General features: G+C 38.6%; 1 protein-coding gene across 2 annotated transcripts in view; it reads left to right on the forward strand.

Moving 5' to 3' along the window:
* LOC130927467 (aggrecan core protein-like) overlaps window positions 1-12961 on the forward strand; it is a 41483-nt gene that overhangs the window by 1276 nt on the left and 27246 nt on the right. For both annotated transcript variants that reach the window (XM_057853328.1, XM_057853335.1), the window contains exons 2-6: window positions 8047-8136; window positions 8245-8336; window positions 8719-9010; window positions 10999-11173; window positions 11245-11372. In XM_057853328.1, coding sequence (XP_057709311.1) covers window positions 8049-8136; window positions 8245-8336; window positions 8719-9010; window positions 10999-11173; window positions 11245-11372 — 775 coding nt within the window. In that variant the 5' untranslated portion in view covers window positions 8047-8048. The remainder of the gene's footprint in view (window positions 1-8046; window positions 8137-8244; window positions 8337-8718; window positions 9011-10998; window positions 11174-11244; window positions 11373-12961) is intronic.

The following is a 12961-nucleotide window of genomic DNA, read 5'->3' on the forward strand; positions in this document are numbered from 1 at the left end:
TATTAACACCAGGACTGCTAATAATTGCGACACACATTATTTGATGTCAAATATTTTTTTCTTTATGTGGGATTTTTTCCCCAACTGAATGAATGCACTTATATTGAAGGTTGGATTTTTCTCTTTTTTTCCATTAAGGTCCTATATTATTTGAATAAAAAAAAAAAAGAAATGTATATTGGAAACTAAAAAACACATCTTTTTCAGGGGTGCCAATAATTATAGAGGCACTGTATACATACATACATACATACATACATACATACACACATATATATACAGTATATATATATATATATATATATATATATATATATATATATATATATATATATATATATATATATATATATATATATATATACACACACACACACACATATATACATATATATTATGGATGGATATACAGTGTATTTAATATGATATATAAAGTGTATTTAGCATGTCACTCAAATATTATATCACAGGAAAAATATATTTAAAAACACATACAATGCATACTTTGATTTCTGGTTATTATGTCAATTTATGTCATTTGCAGAGCATGTAAAAGTTTTTTCATTATTTAAATTCAGGTTACACTTAAGCACATGTGATAACATTTAATGGAAGTAAATTGGAAACAACTTGCAGTATAGGACGTGCTGTGGAACGCCATTAACACAGGTTGTCACTTGTCCGGAGTGCATCATGTAATAAGAACTACTTCAGGATCATAGCCACGTCATGGTCAACAACTCCTCTCAACATGTCACATACTTTTTCAAGTTCCCTACCTGAATGTCAACACTGTTAGAAAGGGATGGAAAGGAACAACTTTGTTTACTTAAGTCCTGATGTCATCAGAGCTCCAATAATACAGACTTCAGGGAGAACAAATCTGTTCTTATGGGCCCAGTCTTTGGGAGTGAACCTCGCAGAGAATATGAAAGAGCCCAGTGTAAAGTGAGCCACCAGAGCGGCTCAAACGCAAGTCAGTAGTGAATGAAGTGTCAATTAGACTAAAGACCTCATCGTAGCCCAGAACAGACATTCTCTCAAGATTTTAAACATGTTTTTGAAAGACCCACTATGTTTTTTTTAAACTTTAGTTCAAACATGAGCTGTTATATGCAAAACTCTTGGTCACACTCAGGTCAGATCCTAGACAGTCAAGTTTAAAAACAGACTCCAGCTTCTCGTGAATTTATTTGGAAGAATTGATGATGGACAGACAGATGGATGGATTTTTCAACAATGAAAGTTTCCCCTTGATAACCTCACGAAGGTCTTTGAAGTGCTGGAGCCCAGAGCCATGTAGAAAAAAGTTGTGACACTCTCTGATCTCGCCGCGGGTGGTCACGTCATGTAAGCGTGAATAGTTCCGAGCACAAGCAGCGCTGCAATGGTTTTATGTGGAACTGACGGCGGTGATTGTGACATTTATGGTAAAGAAGGATGAAATCACGCATCTGATAAAAAAAAAGCCCTAAATAAAAAAGTGCCACTAAAAAAGGTAAAAGTTTGGTTTTGCTAAAATTAGAGGCTATGTTTAAAATTTCCCATTTCACATAGTTATGCAGAAAATATTTTGGTCAGTCCTTTGTGTTGCAGGTCAAGTTAGGTAAATAAAATAATAAATAAATTATATATATATATATATATATGTATTAGGGCTGTCAAAATTAACGCGTTAACGGGCGGTAATTAATTTTTTAAATTAATCACGTTAAAATATGTAACGCAATTAACGCATGCGCGGATCGACCCACTCAACCATTGCCGCGAACAGACTACAATGGCGCCGTTTGATGTATATTGAGAGCCAAGGGCAGAGACAAGCAACGCAGTTGTTACCGGCACCCGCAAAGGGGGCCGCTGTTATTTTCAATGTGACCGGCATTGTCATATTGAGCAGTGAGGAAGAAAGTGGTCGAGCGAGAGAGTAGAGAAAGTGCGCTGTTAGTGGCAGGCCCAAGTGCTGCTTCCCCACTTGCTTTTGTTTTGTTAATAAAAGTATTCACAAAAAGCCATCTAACAACTCTCCATGTTTATATGTTGGCCGCCGGCTCCCTCAGGAGGTAAGAGAATGAACCGAGCCATCTGACGACAGCGAGCCACCATGATTCACCGGTCCAATGGGGTCCATAGCACTACCAATATCCTAGCAGGATGAATTGATAACACAGACATTTATTGGGGCCGCACTATTTAAATGGTAACGCATTTGCATCTCTTCCACTTTTGTTATAATTTTTGTGGCAAGCAACATAGGGAAGTATAACCAGGGATGATTGTTTACTTAACACCATGAATTGTACTCAACGCAGAGAAGCTATATCCTTTGCAGCAACCACTGTGACTCATGGTTGCTCAAATTCCCATCATGCATTTCGGCAGTTAAGAACATTTAAATCGCTACAGTATCATTTAGTGAGAGCACAACAAAAATAATATTCCTATCTCTCAAAAATAAATAATGTTCACAAAAAGAAAAGTGCTCAATGCAAAGAGATCTGGCATTCCCAATCAAAATAGCTATGCAAAATAATACGCTATTCAAACATTAAGTTTAGCTAAAAAAAATACACTAGATAGCAATATTTAGTCACAATATAAAATCTACCAAAATTACTATAACTTGTACTCACATTTATCTTTTATGAATTAAAAGTCTTTCTATCCGTGGATCCCTTTCACAGAAAGAATGTTAATGTTAATGCCTTCTTGTGGATTTATTGTTATAATAAACAAACACAGTACTTATGTACAGTATGTTGAATGTATATATCCGTCTTTTCTTTCCATTCCAACAATAATTTACAGAAAAATATGGCATATTTTAGAGATGGTTTGAATTGCGATTAATTGCGATTAATTACGATTAATTAATTTTCAAGCTGTGATTAACTCGATTAAAAATTTTAATCGTTTGACAGCCCTAATATATATACATATATACAGTGCCTTGCAAAAGTATTCGGCCCCCTTTAATCTTGCAACCTTTCGCCACATTTCAGGCTTCAAACATAAAGATATGAAATTTAATTTTTTTGTCAAGAATCAACAACAAGTGGGACACAATCATGAAGTGGAACAACATTTATTGGATAATTTAAACTTTTTTAATAAATAAAAAACTGAAAAGTGGGGCGTGCAATATTATTCGGCCCCTTTACTTTCAGTGCAGCAAACTCACTCCAGAAGTTCAGTGAGGATCTCTGAATGATCCAATGTTGTCCTAAATGACCGATGATGATAAATAGAATCCACCTGTGTGTAATCAAGTCTCCGTATAAATGCACCTGCTCTATGATAGTCTCAGGGTTCTGTTTAAAGTGCAGAGAGCATTATGAAAACCAAGGAACACACCAGGCAGGTCCGAGATACTGTTGTGAAGTTTAAAGCCGGATTTGGATCCAAAAAGATTTCCCAAGCTTCAAACATCTCAAGGAGCACTATGCAAGCCATCATATTGAAATGGAAGGAGCATCAGACCACTGCAAATCTACCAAGACCCGGCCGTCCTTCCAAACTTTCTTCTCAAACAAGGAGAAAACTGATCAGAGATGCAGCCAAGAGGCCCATGATCACTCTGGATGAACTGCAGAGATCTACAGCTGAGGTGGGAGAGTCTGTCCATAGGACAACAATCAGTCGTACACTGCACAAATCTGGCCTTTATGGAAGAGTGGCAAGAAGAAAGCCATTTCTCAAAGATATCCATAAAAAGTCTCGTTTAAAGTTTGCCACAAGCCACCTGGGAGACACACCAAACATGTGGAAGAAGGTGCTCTGGTCAGATGAAACCAAAATTGAACTTTTTGGCCACAATGCAAAACGATATGTTTGGCGTAAAAGCAACACAGCTCATCACCCTGAACACACCATCCCCACTGTCAAACATGCTGGTGGCAGCATCATGGTTTGGGCCTGCTTTTCTTCAGCAGGGACAGGGAAGATGGTTAAAATTGACGGGAAGATGGATGCAGCCAAATACAGGAACATTCTGGAAGAAAACCTGTTGGTATCTGCACAAGACCTGAGACTGGGACGGAGATTTATCTTCCAACAGGATAATGATCCAAAACATAAAGCCAAATCTACAATGGAATGGTTCAAAAATAAACGTATCCAGGTGTTAGAATGGCCAAGTCAAAGTCCAGACCTGAATCCAATCGAGAATCTGTGGAAAGAGCTGAAGACTGCTGTTCACAAACACTCTCCATCCAACCTCACTGAGCTCGAGCTGTTTTGCAAGGAAGAATGGGCAAGAATGTCAGTCTCTCGATGTGCAAAACTGATAGAAACATACCCCAAGCGACTTGCAGCTGTAATTGGAGCAAAAGGTGGCGCGACAAAGTATTAACGCAAGGGGGCTGAATAATATTGCACGCCCCACTTTTCAGTTTTTTATTTGCTAAAAAAGTTTAAATTATCCAATAAATTTTGTTCCACTTCACGATTGTGTCCCACTTGTTGTTGATTCTTGACAAAATTTTTTTATTTTATATCTTTATGTTTGAAGCCTGAAATGTGGCGAAAGGTTGCAAGGTTCAAGGGGGCCGAATACTTTTGCAAGGCACTGTATATATATATATGTACATATATATATATAGATATAGATATATACAGTGTATCACAAAAGTGAGTGCACCCCTCGCATTTCTGCAGATATTTAAGTATATCTTTTCATGGGACAACGCTGACAAAATGACACTTTGACACAATGAAAAGTAGTATGTGTACAGCTTATGTAATAGAGTTAATTTATTTTCCCCTCAAAATAACTAAAAAAAAAATGTTTTTAAATAAATTTAAAAAATAGCCATTAATCTCTTGCAACAAAAGTGAGTACACCCCTTTGAAAAAACGTATATCCCCAAATGCCCAAATTGAGTACTGCTTGTCATTTTCCCTCCAAAATGTGTGCATGCCTGTCACCCCAGGAGGAAGCCTCTTCTGAAGACGGTACACAAGAAAGCCCGCAAACACTTTGCTGAAGACATGTCAACAAAGCACATAGATTTCTGGAACCATGTCCTATGGTCTGATGAGACGGGCAGGTGCGGGCTTTCTTGTGTACCATCTTCAGAAGAGGCTTCCTCCTGGGGTGACAGCCATGCACACCAATTTGATGTAGAGTGCGGCGTATGGTCTGAGCACTAACAGGCTGACCCCCCACCTCTTCAATCTCTGCAGCAATGCTGACAGCACTCCTGTAATGAGTCACATGACATTTTGGAGGGAAAATGACAAGCAGTACTCAATTTGGACATTTAGGGATGTACGTTTTTTCAAAGAGGTGTACTCACTTTTGTTGCCAGGGGTTTAGATATTATTGGCTACATTTTGAGTTATTTTGAGGGGAAAATAAATTAACTCTATTATGTAAGCTGCACACAGACTACTTTTCATTGTGTCAAAGTGTCCTTTTGTCAGTGTTGTCCATGAAAAGTTATAATTAAATATCTGCAGAAATGCAAGGGGTGTACTCAGTTTTGTGATACACTGTATGCATTATAAAGTACAGCAGTAAAGAAAATTGGAAAATACAATTTGAAAGTCGTGACCACAAACCCAAACCCTTTTGGAAACAAAAGTGTTTTATATGTCAAACAAACTAGGAAATTCCACTTTGAATATGGGAACAAAATATGTGTTACATGGTGTTATCTGGCTGCAAAATTAATACATATTTTTTACAAAGAAGACCATAATAATAATAATAATGATAATGGTATAATATGTAATGGGCGGGAAATAATATATTCTCACACAGATTACCAATAGTACCAGATTTACTGTCCAATCGCATATGAGTTACCATTTGAAATGTCTCTGGTGACATCCAATGGGTGTTTTGAGGCCAGCCTTTGCAGACACGGGAACTATTCAAATGTTTACTACTGTGAGATGTGACACCCCTACAGCCACCAGCGCCACTTCCCATGGTACTTTTCCGGCTGTTTAAACCACAGTTTCGCTGTAAACTCCTGTTAATTACCTGGAATCACTGAAGCTGCTGGGTGCTGATCATGTTTTTTCATGCTGAGCATATCAGAGTTGGAATGGGCAGTCTTAGAATCTGTCTGACAATCAACTGTAACTCCATTGCATGAAACTGACACCCCAGTTGGTCCTGCTTGTGCATAATCCGTATACGCTCTGTAACAATGTAAAACGTTGAGTTCATTACACCAATGATTTCCAACAGTGTGTTGGCACACTATTATATTACTATTTTATCTTTGTTTACTTGTTTATGATAGTGACATTGTAACCCGAGTCTGTTCTGTGCCACCCCGCGTTCCGCTCCCACCTCTGACTAGGCTGGGACGCGAACCCGCGCGCCGCGACGATTCTAATCGGCAGGCAAGTTCGGTAACCACTGCGCCAATAAAGCCCGAGCCAGCGGTGCAGCCGTTAGCGTCCTTACATGAAGGAATCGGCGGGGAGGTTTCCACGTGCTACAACGGATACACGTTTTGTGTACCCGTTACACTATGAAACAATGGCAAAGCACTGAAATGTCCTCCCATTAGATGACAGAATGTCAAGTAAACATTTATTAAAATACCTATGTAGTTGTTGCAATCAATACAAGTGAATAAATCATTGCTTCCTTGGAGTACAGTGATCCCTCGCTACTTTGCGCTTCAAGCTTTGCGCCCTCATTCCATTGCTGATTTTTTTAATTAAAAAAAAGAATGAGTACAATATTTCATTAAAAATGTGAAGGTTTTCAATTTTCACTGGGTGGTGGGGTGGGGCGGTCTCCATTAACCACGAAAAAGAAGGCATCACTGTATTTTTTTTTCAGCTTTGTGGTCACTTAAATAGACCCAGACTTCCGATAAATAAAGTTCATTTGTGTGTACATTGGATCAATAGACCCTACCCACGTGACGTCACAACTCCTTCCTCCTGACTGGTGCCGCCCAATTGTCCGTCAACACATCGTGTTTACCTGTTATGGCTACGTACATTCCTCTATTTACGATGTGTTTTTCTGCTCGTTAACATTAATAATCAAAATGGTGAAGGCGTGTGTGGCGGTCGGTTGCAATAACAGAGAAGATAGACGGAGAGACTTGAAGTTCTACCGGATTCCGAGAGACCCGGAGAGAAGAGAGCGAGATGGGCTGCTGCAATTCGACGAGAAAACTGGGCTCCAAACGATTACCACAGATTATGTAGTAGTCATTTTATATCTGGTAAGATGCATTTAATATATATTTAGAGGGTTTTGGGCTGACAACCACAATTAAGATCATTGCTAGGCTAATCGCCGACAACATACACGTATGTATGTAGTGAGAGTGCTATCGCTAAACCATATAAACATTAAAAGCCCTAACTCCATTGACAAACGACATGAAATACATTAGACTTGACAGTGGATGTTAGCAATAACAAAAGATTTTGAATTGAAAATTTCGTTACTCACCTTTCCAAGCACAAGATAGATTCCTGCCGAATTTTCGTGGACGAGGACCTGTTTCACCCAACCAGCAACGAAGTATTTATAAGCCTCCAAGCTCTTAAAGTTTTTCAAACTTTCGTGAGGATAGGCTGATTTTGTGTGGACAAGATAGTTGTACATATAAGGGTAGCTAGCAGATGTCAGGCAAATACGGCGGAGACAGCGGGTCGAAAAACATCGATTTAGGCATCAAATATTGATCTGGCAAATGGATAAACTGAAGCTTTCCCACATAACGCCTTTTATGCAACGCATCAAGTGAGTTTACGGCATCCGAAAGCACCGGGTCTTCCATGAAATGCATTATAAATTGCTCGATCAATTGAGACCATTGATAATACAGACACAAAATGACGGACAAGGGGGCGGAACCATACAGCGATCACGTGATTTTGTGACGTCGGTGGGTAGGGTCCATAGTTATTATTTCCAGATTCATTAAAAAAAATAGTGGGGTGACTATTCTGTATTTATTTTTCATATAAATTGAGTACCTTGGTTTAATAAAAGATGCGTGAAAACTGTTGTGCTGTATGCATAGACGTCACATTGAATTCAAACATTTTCTCCATTTCCAGATATGATCACGTGGGCTGTTCATCTTTGTGTTTGTCTAAATGTCATCTCAGCATCACATGATTACGTGTATGATGACAACTCTTTCCAAGGTAAGACAAGCTAGTACAATTTGTGAACTTTCAGTTCATTGACTTTGATTGTTATTGTTAGTGTGGAGTTTGTCTCCTGTTATTTTGCATGTGGCTCTCTTAAAACAGACCCAGAAGATGTGTTAAGTGTGAATATACCTCTACCAGACCCACAGCGGCCGCTACTTGGAGGGACATTAATACTTCCGTGCAACTTTGAGGTGTGTTTGTGTGACTGCACGTGAAAAAAATTATTTCTACCCCCCATTACTTTTCATAATTTATAAAAAGACACCATGTTATTTCATATGCAAATTATGTCATATTTTCACTTTACATCAACAGATAGAGTTCGGTGTATGAACTAATGTATGCTTGACACAAACACCTAAACAACTAAATGTTTTATTAAATGTTGCTTTTTGTGTCACTGGCCATCAATTGACCACCGACAACATCTTCATGTTGAACAGACACTTAAACCAATACGCGTATATTTATCTTGATTTCCTTTTTGTTTAATGGGATTTTAATTCTGTATTCATTTATGGAACAATATTTGCATTAAATGAAGAGTCCAATGGATTTTTCTTTTTCATATAGGACCGCACAGTTCCAGACCCAGGAGCACCCAACATTTTTCCTCTTTCTTACCGCATCAAATGGAGTCTAATTACCAAGGAAAAGGTCTCGACAATTTTAGTTGCGTCAGAGGGAGAGGTGCGCATCAGTCAGAACTACCTAGACAGGGTTCATCTGGTCAGCTATCCTTTGACTCCAACAGATGCCAGTATCAAAATATCTGAGCTAAGGGCCAGTGAATCTGGAGTCTACCGCTGTGAGGTTCAACAAGGGATTGAGGACAATCATGATGATGTGCATGTAAAGGTGCTAGGTAAGCAAAATGTGTACAGTGTGTTTTTGACATTTTTTCCCCTCAAAGACTTTAACAGCTCTAAATGTTAGTCTGTTAAACACCTAAAGCAGTAAAATGATGATGTGGCCCTTTTTATTGTGTAATATTTTTGCAGCCAAGTAGACCTGAGACACCACATAATACAGAATAATATTCATATTTGCAATTAGGCTGGTGTTTTCAAATATATAAATTCATTTTGGACACTGCTGGGCAAAAGTATTGGCACCCCTGCAATTCTGTCAGAAAATTCTCAATTTCACCCAGAAAATGATTGCAATTACAAATGCTTTGGCAGTAATATCTTCATTTATTTTGCTTGCAATGAAAAACACAAAAGAGAATGGGGAAAAAATTAAATCATTATCATTTTACACAAAACTCAAAAAATGGGCCAGACACGCTTTGAAAAATCATGTGATGCTTCTCTAATTTGTGTAACTAACACAGCACCTGTTACATATCTGTGGCACATAACAGGTGGTGGCAATAACTAAATCACACTTGCAGCCAGTTAAAATGGTTTAAAGTTGACTCAACCTCTGTCCTGTGTCCTTGTGTGTACCACATTGAGCATGGAGAAAAGAAAGAAGACCAAAGAACTGTCTGAGGACTTGAGAAGCAAAATTGTGAGGAAGAATTGGCAATCTCAAGGCTATAAGTCCATCTCCAAGGGCCTGAATATTCCTGTGTCTACCGTGCACAGTGTCATCAATAAGTGTAAAGCCCATGGCACAGTGGCTAACCTCCCTAGATGTGGACGGAAAACAAAATTGACGAGAGATTTCAACAAAAGATTGTGGGGATGGTGGATAAAAAATTCGACTAACATCCAAACAAGTTCAAGCTGTCCTGCAGTCCGAGGGTACAATAGTGTCAACCCGTACTATCCGTCGGCGTCTGAATGAAAAGGGACTCTATGGTAGGATACACAGGAAAACCCCACTTCTGACCCAGAGACATACAAAAGCCAGGCTGGAGTTTGCCAAACCTTACCTGAGAAAGCCAAAAACGTTTTTGAAGAATGTTCTTTGGTCAGATGAGACAAAAGTAGAGCTTTTTGGGATAAAGAATAAACTGAGTTTACAGGGGGAAAAAACGAGGCCTTCAAAGAAAAGAACACGGTCCCCACAGTCAAACATGACGGCTGTTCCCTGATGTTTTGGGGTTTATTTGCTACCTCTGGCACTGGACTACTTGACTGTGTGCATGGCATTATGAAGTCTGAAGACTACCAACAAATTTTGCATCATAATGTAGGGTCCAGTGTGAGAAAGACGGGTCTTCCAGCAGGACAATGACCCAAAAATCACTTCAAAAAGCCCTAGAAAAAGGTGTGAGAGAAAGCACTGGAGACTTCTAAAGTGGCCGGCAATGAGTCCAGACCTGAATCCCATAGAACACATGTGGAGAGATCTCTCAAAATGGATTTTTTGGAGAAGGCACCCTTCAAATCTGAGATCTGGAGCAGTTGACCAAAGAAGAATGGTGTAAAATTCCAGCAAAGCATTGTCAGAAACTTATTGATGGATAGCGGAAGCAGTTGTTCGCAGTTATTTTATCTAAAGGTTGTTCTACCAAGTATTAGGCTGAGGGTGCCAATTCTTTTGTCTGGCCCATTTGGGGTCAGTTTTGTGTAAAATGATCATGATTTAATTTTTTTTTTCATTCTCGTTTGTGTTTTTTCATTGCAAGCAAAATAAATGAAGATATTACTACCGAAGCATTTGTAAATGTAATCATTTTTTGGGAGAAATTGAGCAGTGCATCTATGAATGTAATTATCAAAACAGCATGAATTTAAAAAAAGTAACCTTGCTGCCTATCCAGGTAGAACACACTTAATTCTTACAAAATGTTAAGCTCTGTATGTCAATTTTAGAAAGTCAATGTCAGTGTTTATATGTTCACATTTTCTATTTTCAAAGTTGCTGAAGATTTTTATTTTTATTTTTATGTCTTTTCAGGTGTCGTTTTCCACTATCGGCCCATTATTGGTCGCTACATGATGACTTTTGAAAAGGCTTTAGATGCATGCACCCAGAACAGTGCAGTCATGGCTTCACCTGCACAACTCCAAGCGGCCTTTGATGATGGATACCATCAGTGTGATGCTGGTTGGCTTTCTGATAAGACAGTGAGGTCAGTTTTTCACTACTTTCTGTCTGGTGACTCTAACCTTAATTCGATATGTTTTCCTCATCTTCAAATAGGTACCCAATTCATGAGCCTCGCGTCAATTGTTATGGTGACAAAGAAAATGTCCCTGGAGTCAGGACATATGGAGTAAGACAGCTCAACGAGACTTATGACGTGTACTGCTTTGCTGAAAAAATGAAAGGTTTGCACATTTAAGAGTTTATTAATCTTTGTCCAACATCTTTACTTTAAAGTGCCAGTGACACGAAAAAGCATGTTTATTTCATAATACATGCGGTATTTTATGCTCCTGAATGAAATGGACCGCTTGGATGTGAGTGGAAGCGATCGCTATATTTATTTAGTTTTCTTTAATCCTGTGCCATGAAAATGAGTGACTTCTGGCAACAGTCTCGAGGTGAGAAAGAGGGCGCTGTGACGTGTACGGAGGAAGGAGTCCTCTTCACTATACAGCCGTACTGTTGTATGAGAAGGACTAAGGGTTCAGCTGATTTTGCGGATTATTACGTTTATTTTTCGCATCACGCCAGCCAAATGGCTGCATAAAAATCTTGCTGTAGGAGGGAGAGGCGTTTTTGGTGTTTCAAAAGGTTCCCATTTTTCCCACCGGTGGATATTGGCCAAAACAAGCCCTGGGTCATTATCAATACACGGTGCCTTTGAGAACTTCCAACTTGCCCAAAAAAAAGCTGAGATTTTCCATTCAACTTCACATTTATAGTATCAATTACCTGTTGTACTGTTAGGAATGCACGTCGGTCAAGCTCCCACACTTTTTTAATAATAACTACAAGCAGACAAAGTACACGTAAACAGCAAATTATGTCAACTCTGTCATGGACAAATTCAAAGCAGAATAAATATATTCTAATTGCATAGTGATTATAAAATGTATATTTTCAGGAAGGTTTTTTGTCCTTATCTACAGCCTACGTTTTGTTTAATTGGAAAAGTATTTGGATAATAATTAAATTAGGGGAAATTATTTGATTTTCCTGAAAATCAGCAAAAATTCTACATTCTTTTCTTAATAAAATCTGTCAACAAAGATATGTGGTCAAATTTTCAGCTGATACTATAAGGCCCTTACTTGTTCATGCAGAAATCGCACAAAAAGTTTGCTAACTTGTGAAAAAAAATGCATTATTTTCCTAGAATATAAAAAATAACAGAGTGGACAGTAAACTGACAGGGTTGACCTAGCATGACAGAGTGGACAAATTGTGAAAGATCGTTGAATGAATCAAATAATTTAAATGTAAATATATATAACAGAGGTCCTATCCCCTTCAGATGGAACTACCAGAACCTACCAAAACACCAAAATGAGCCATAATTGTGGCATTCTACAACTTAACTCCATGGATGATTCTGCTGAATCAGCCAAACATTGAACTGTACAATGAGATGGTAAATTGCTGAATAATGATTGACCTGAAGAGAAACAAATGAACATAACTGAACACCAATGAGGCACATCTATAAACAAATTTTATTTCTGCAGAGGCATGGCTCAAGATGGTTCAATCTGTACAGAGCGCTTGTTCACACCCTGTGGTTCTGGTATTCGGCAAAGTACCTGCCAGTCATGGTACCAACAAATGTCATCCCAGGTACTTGGCCAATAGAACTTGTTTATGCCATGGCGGTGCATGCGCTGAACTTTCACACTGTGCCCTTAGACCTCTCTGATGACATCTGAATATGCTTCATTGTCATTATTAACGACACACCAGTTTCCAATGTGTTTTACCGCAATCATATTTGGTC

The sequence above is a fragment of the Corythoichthys intestinalis genome, chromosome 1 (genome assembly GCF_030265065.1).
Source record: "Corythoichthys intestinalis isolate RoL2023-P3 chromosome 1, ASM3026506v1, whole genome shotgun sequence".
Lineage (NCBI taxonomy): Eukaryota > Metazoa > Chordata > Actinopteri > Syngnathiformes > Syngnathidae > Corythoichthys > Corythoichthys intestinalis.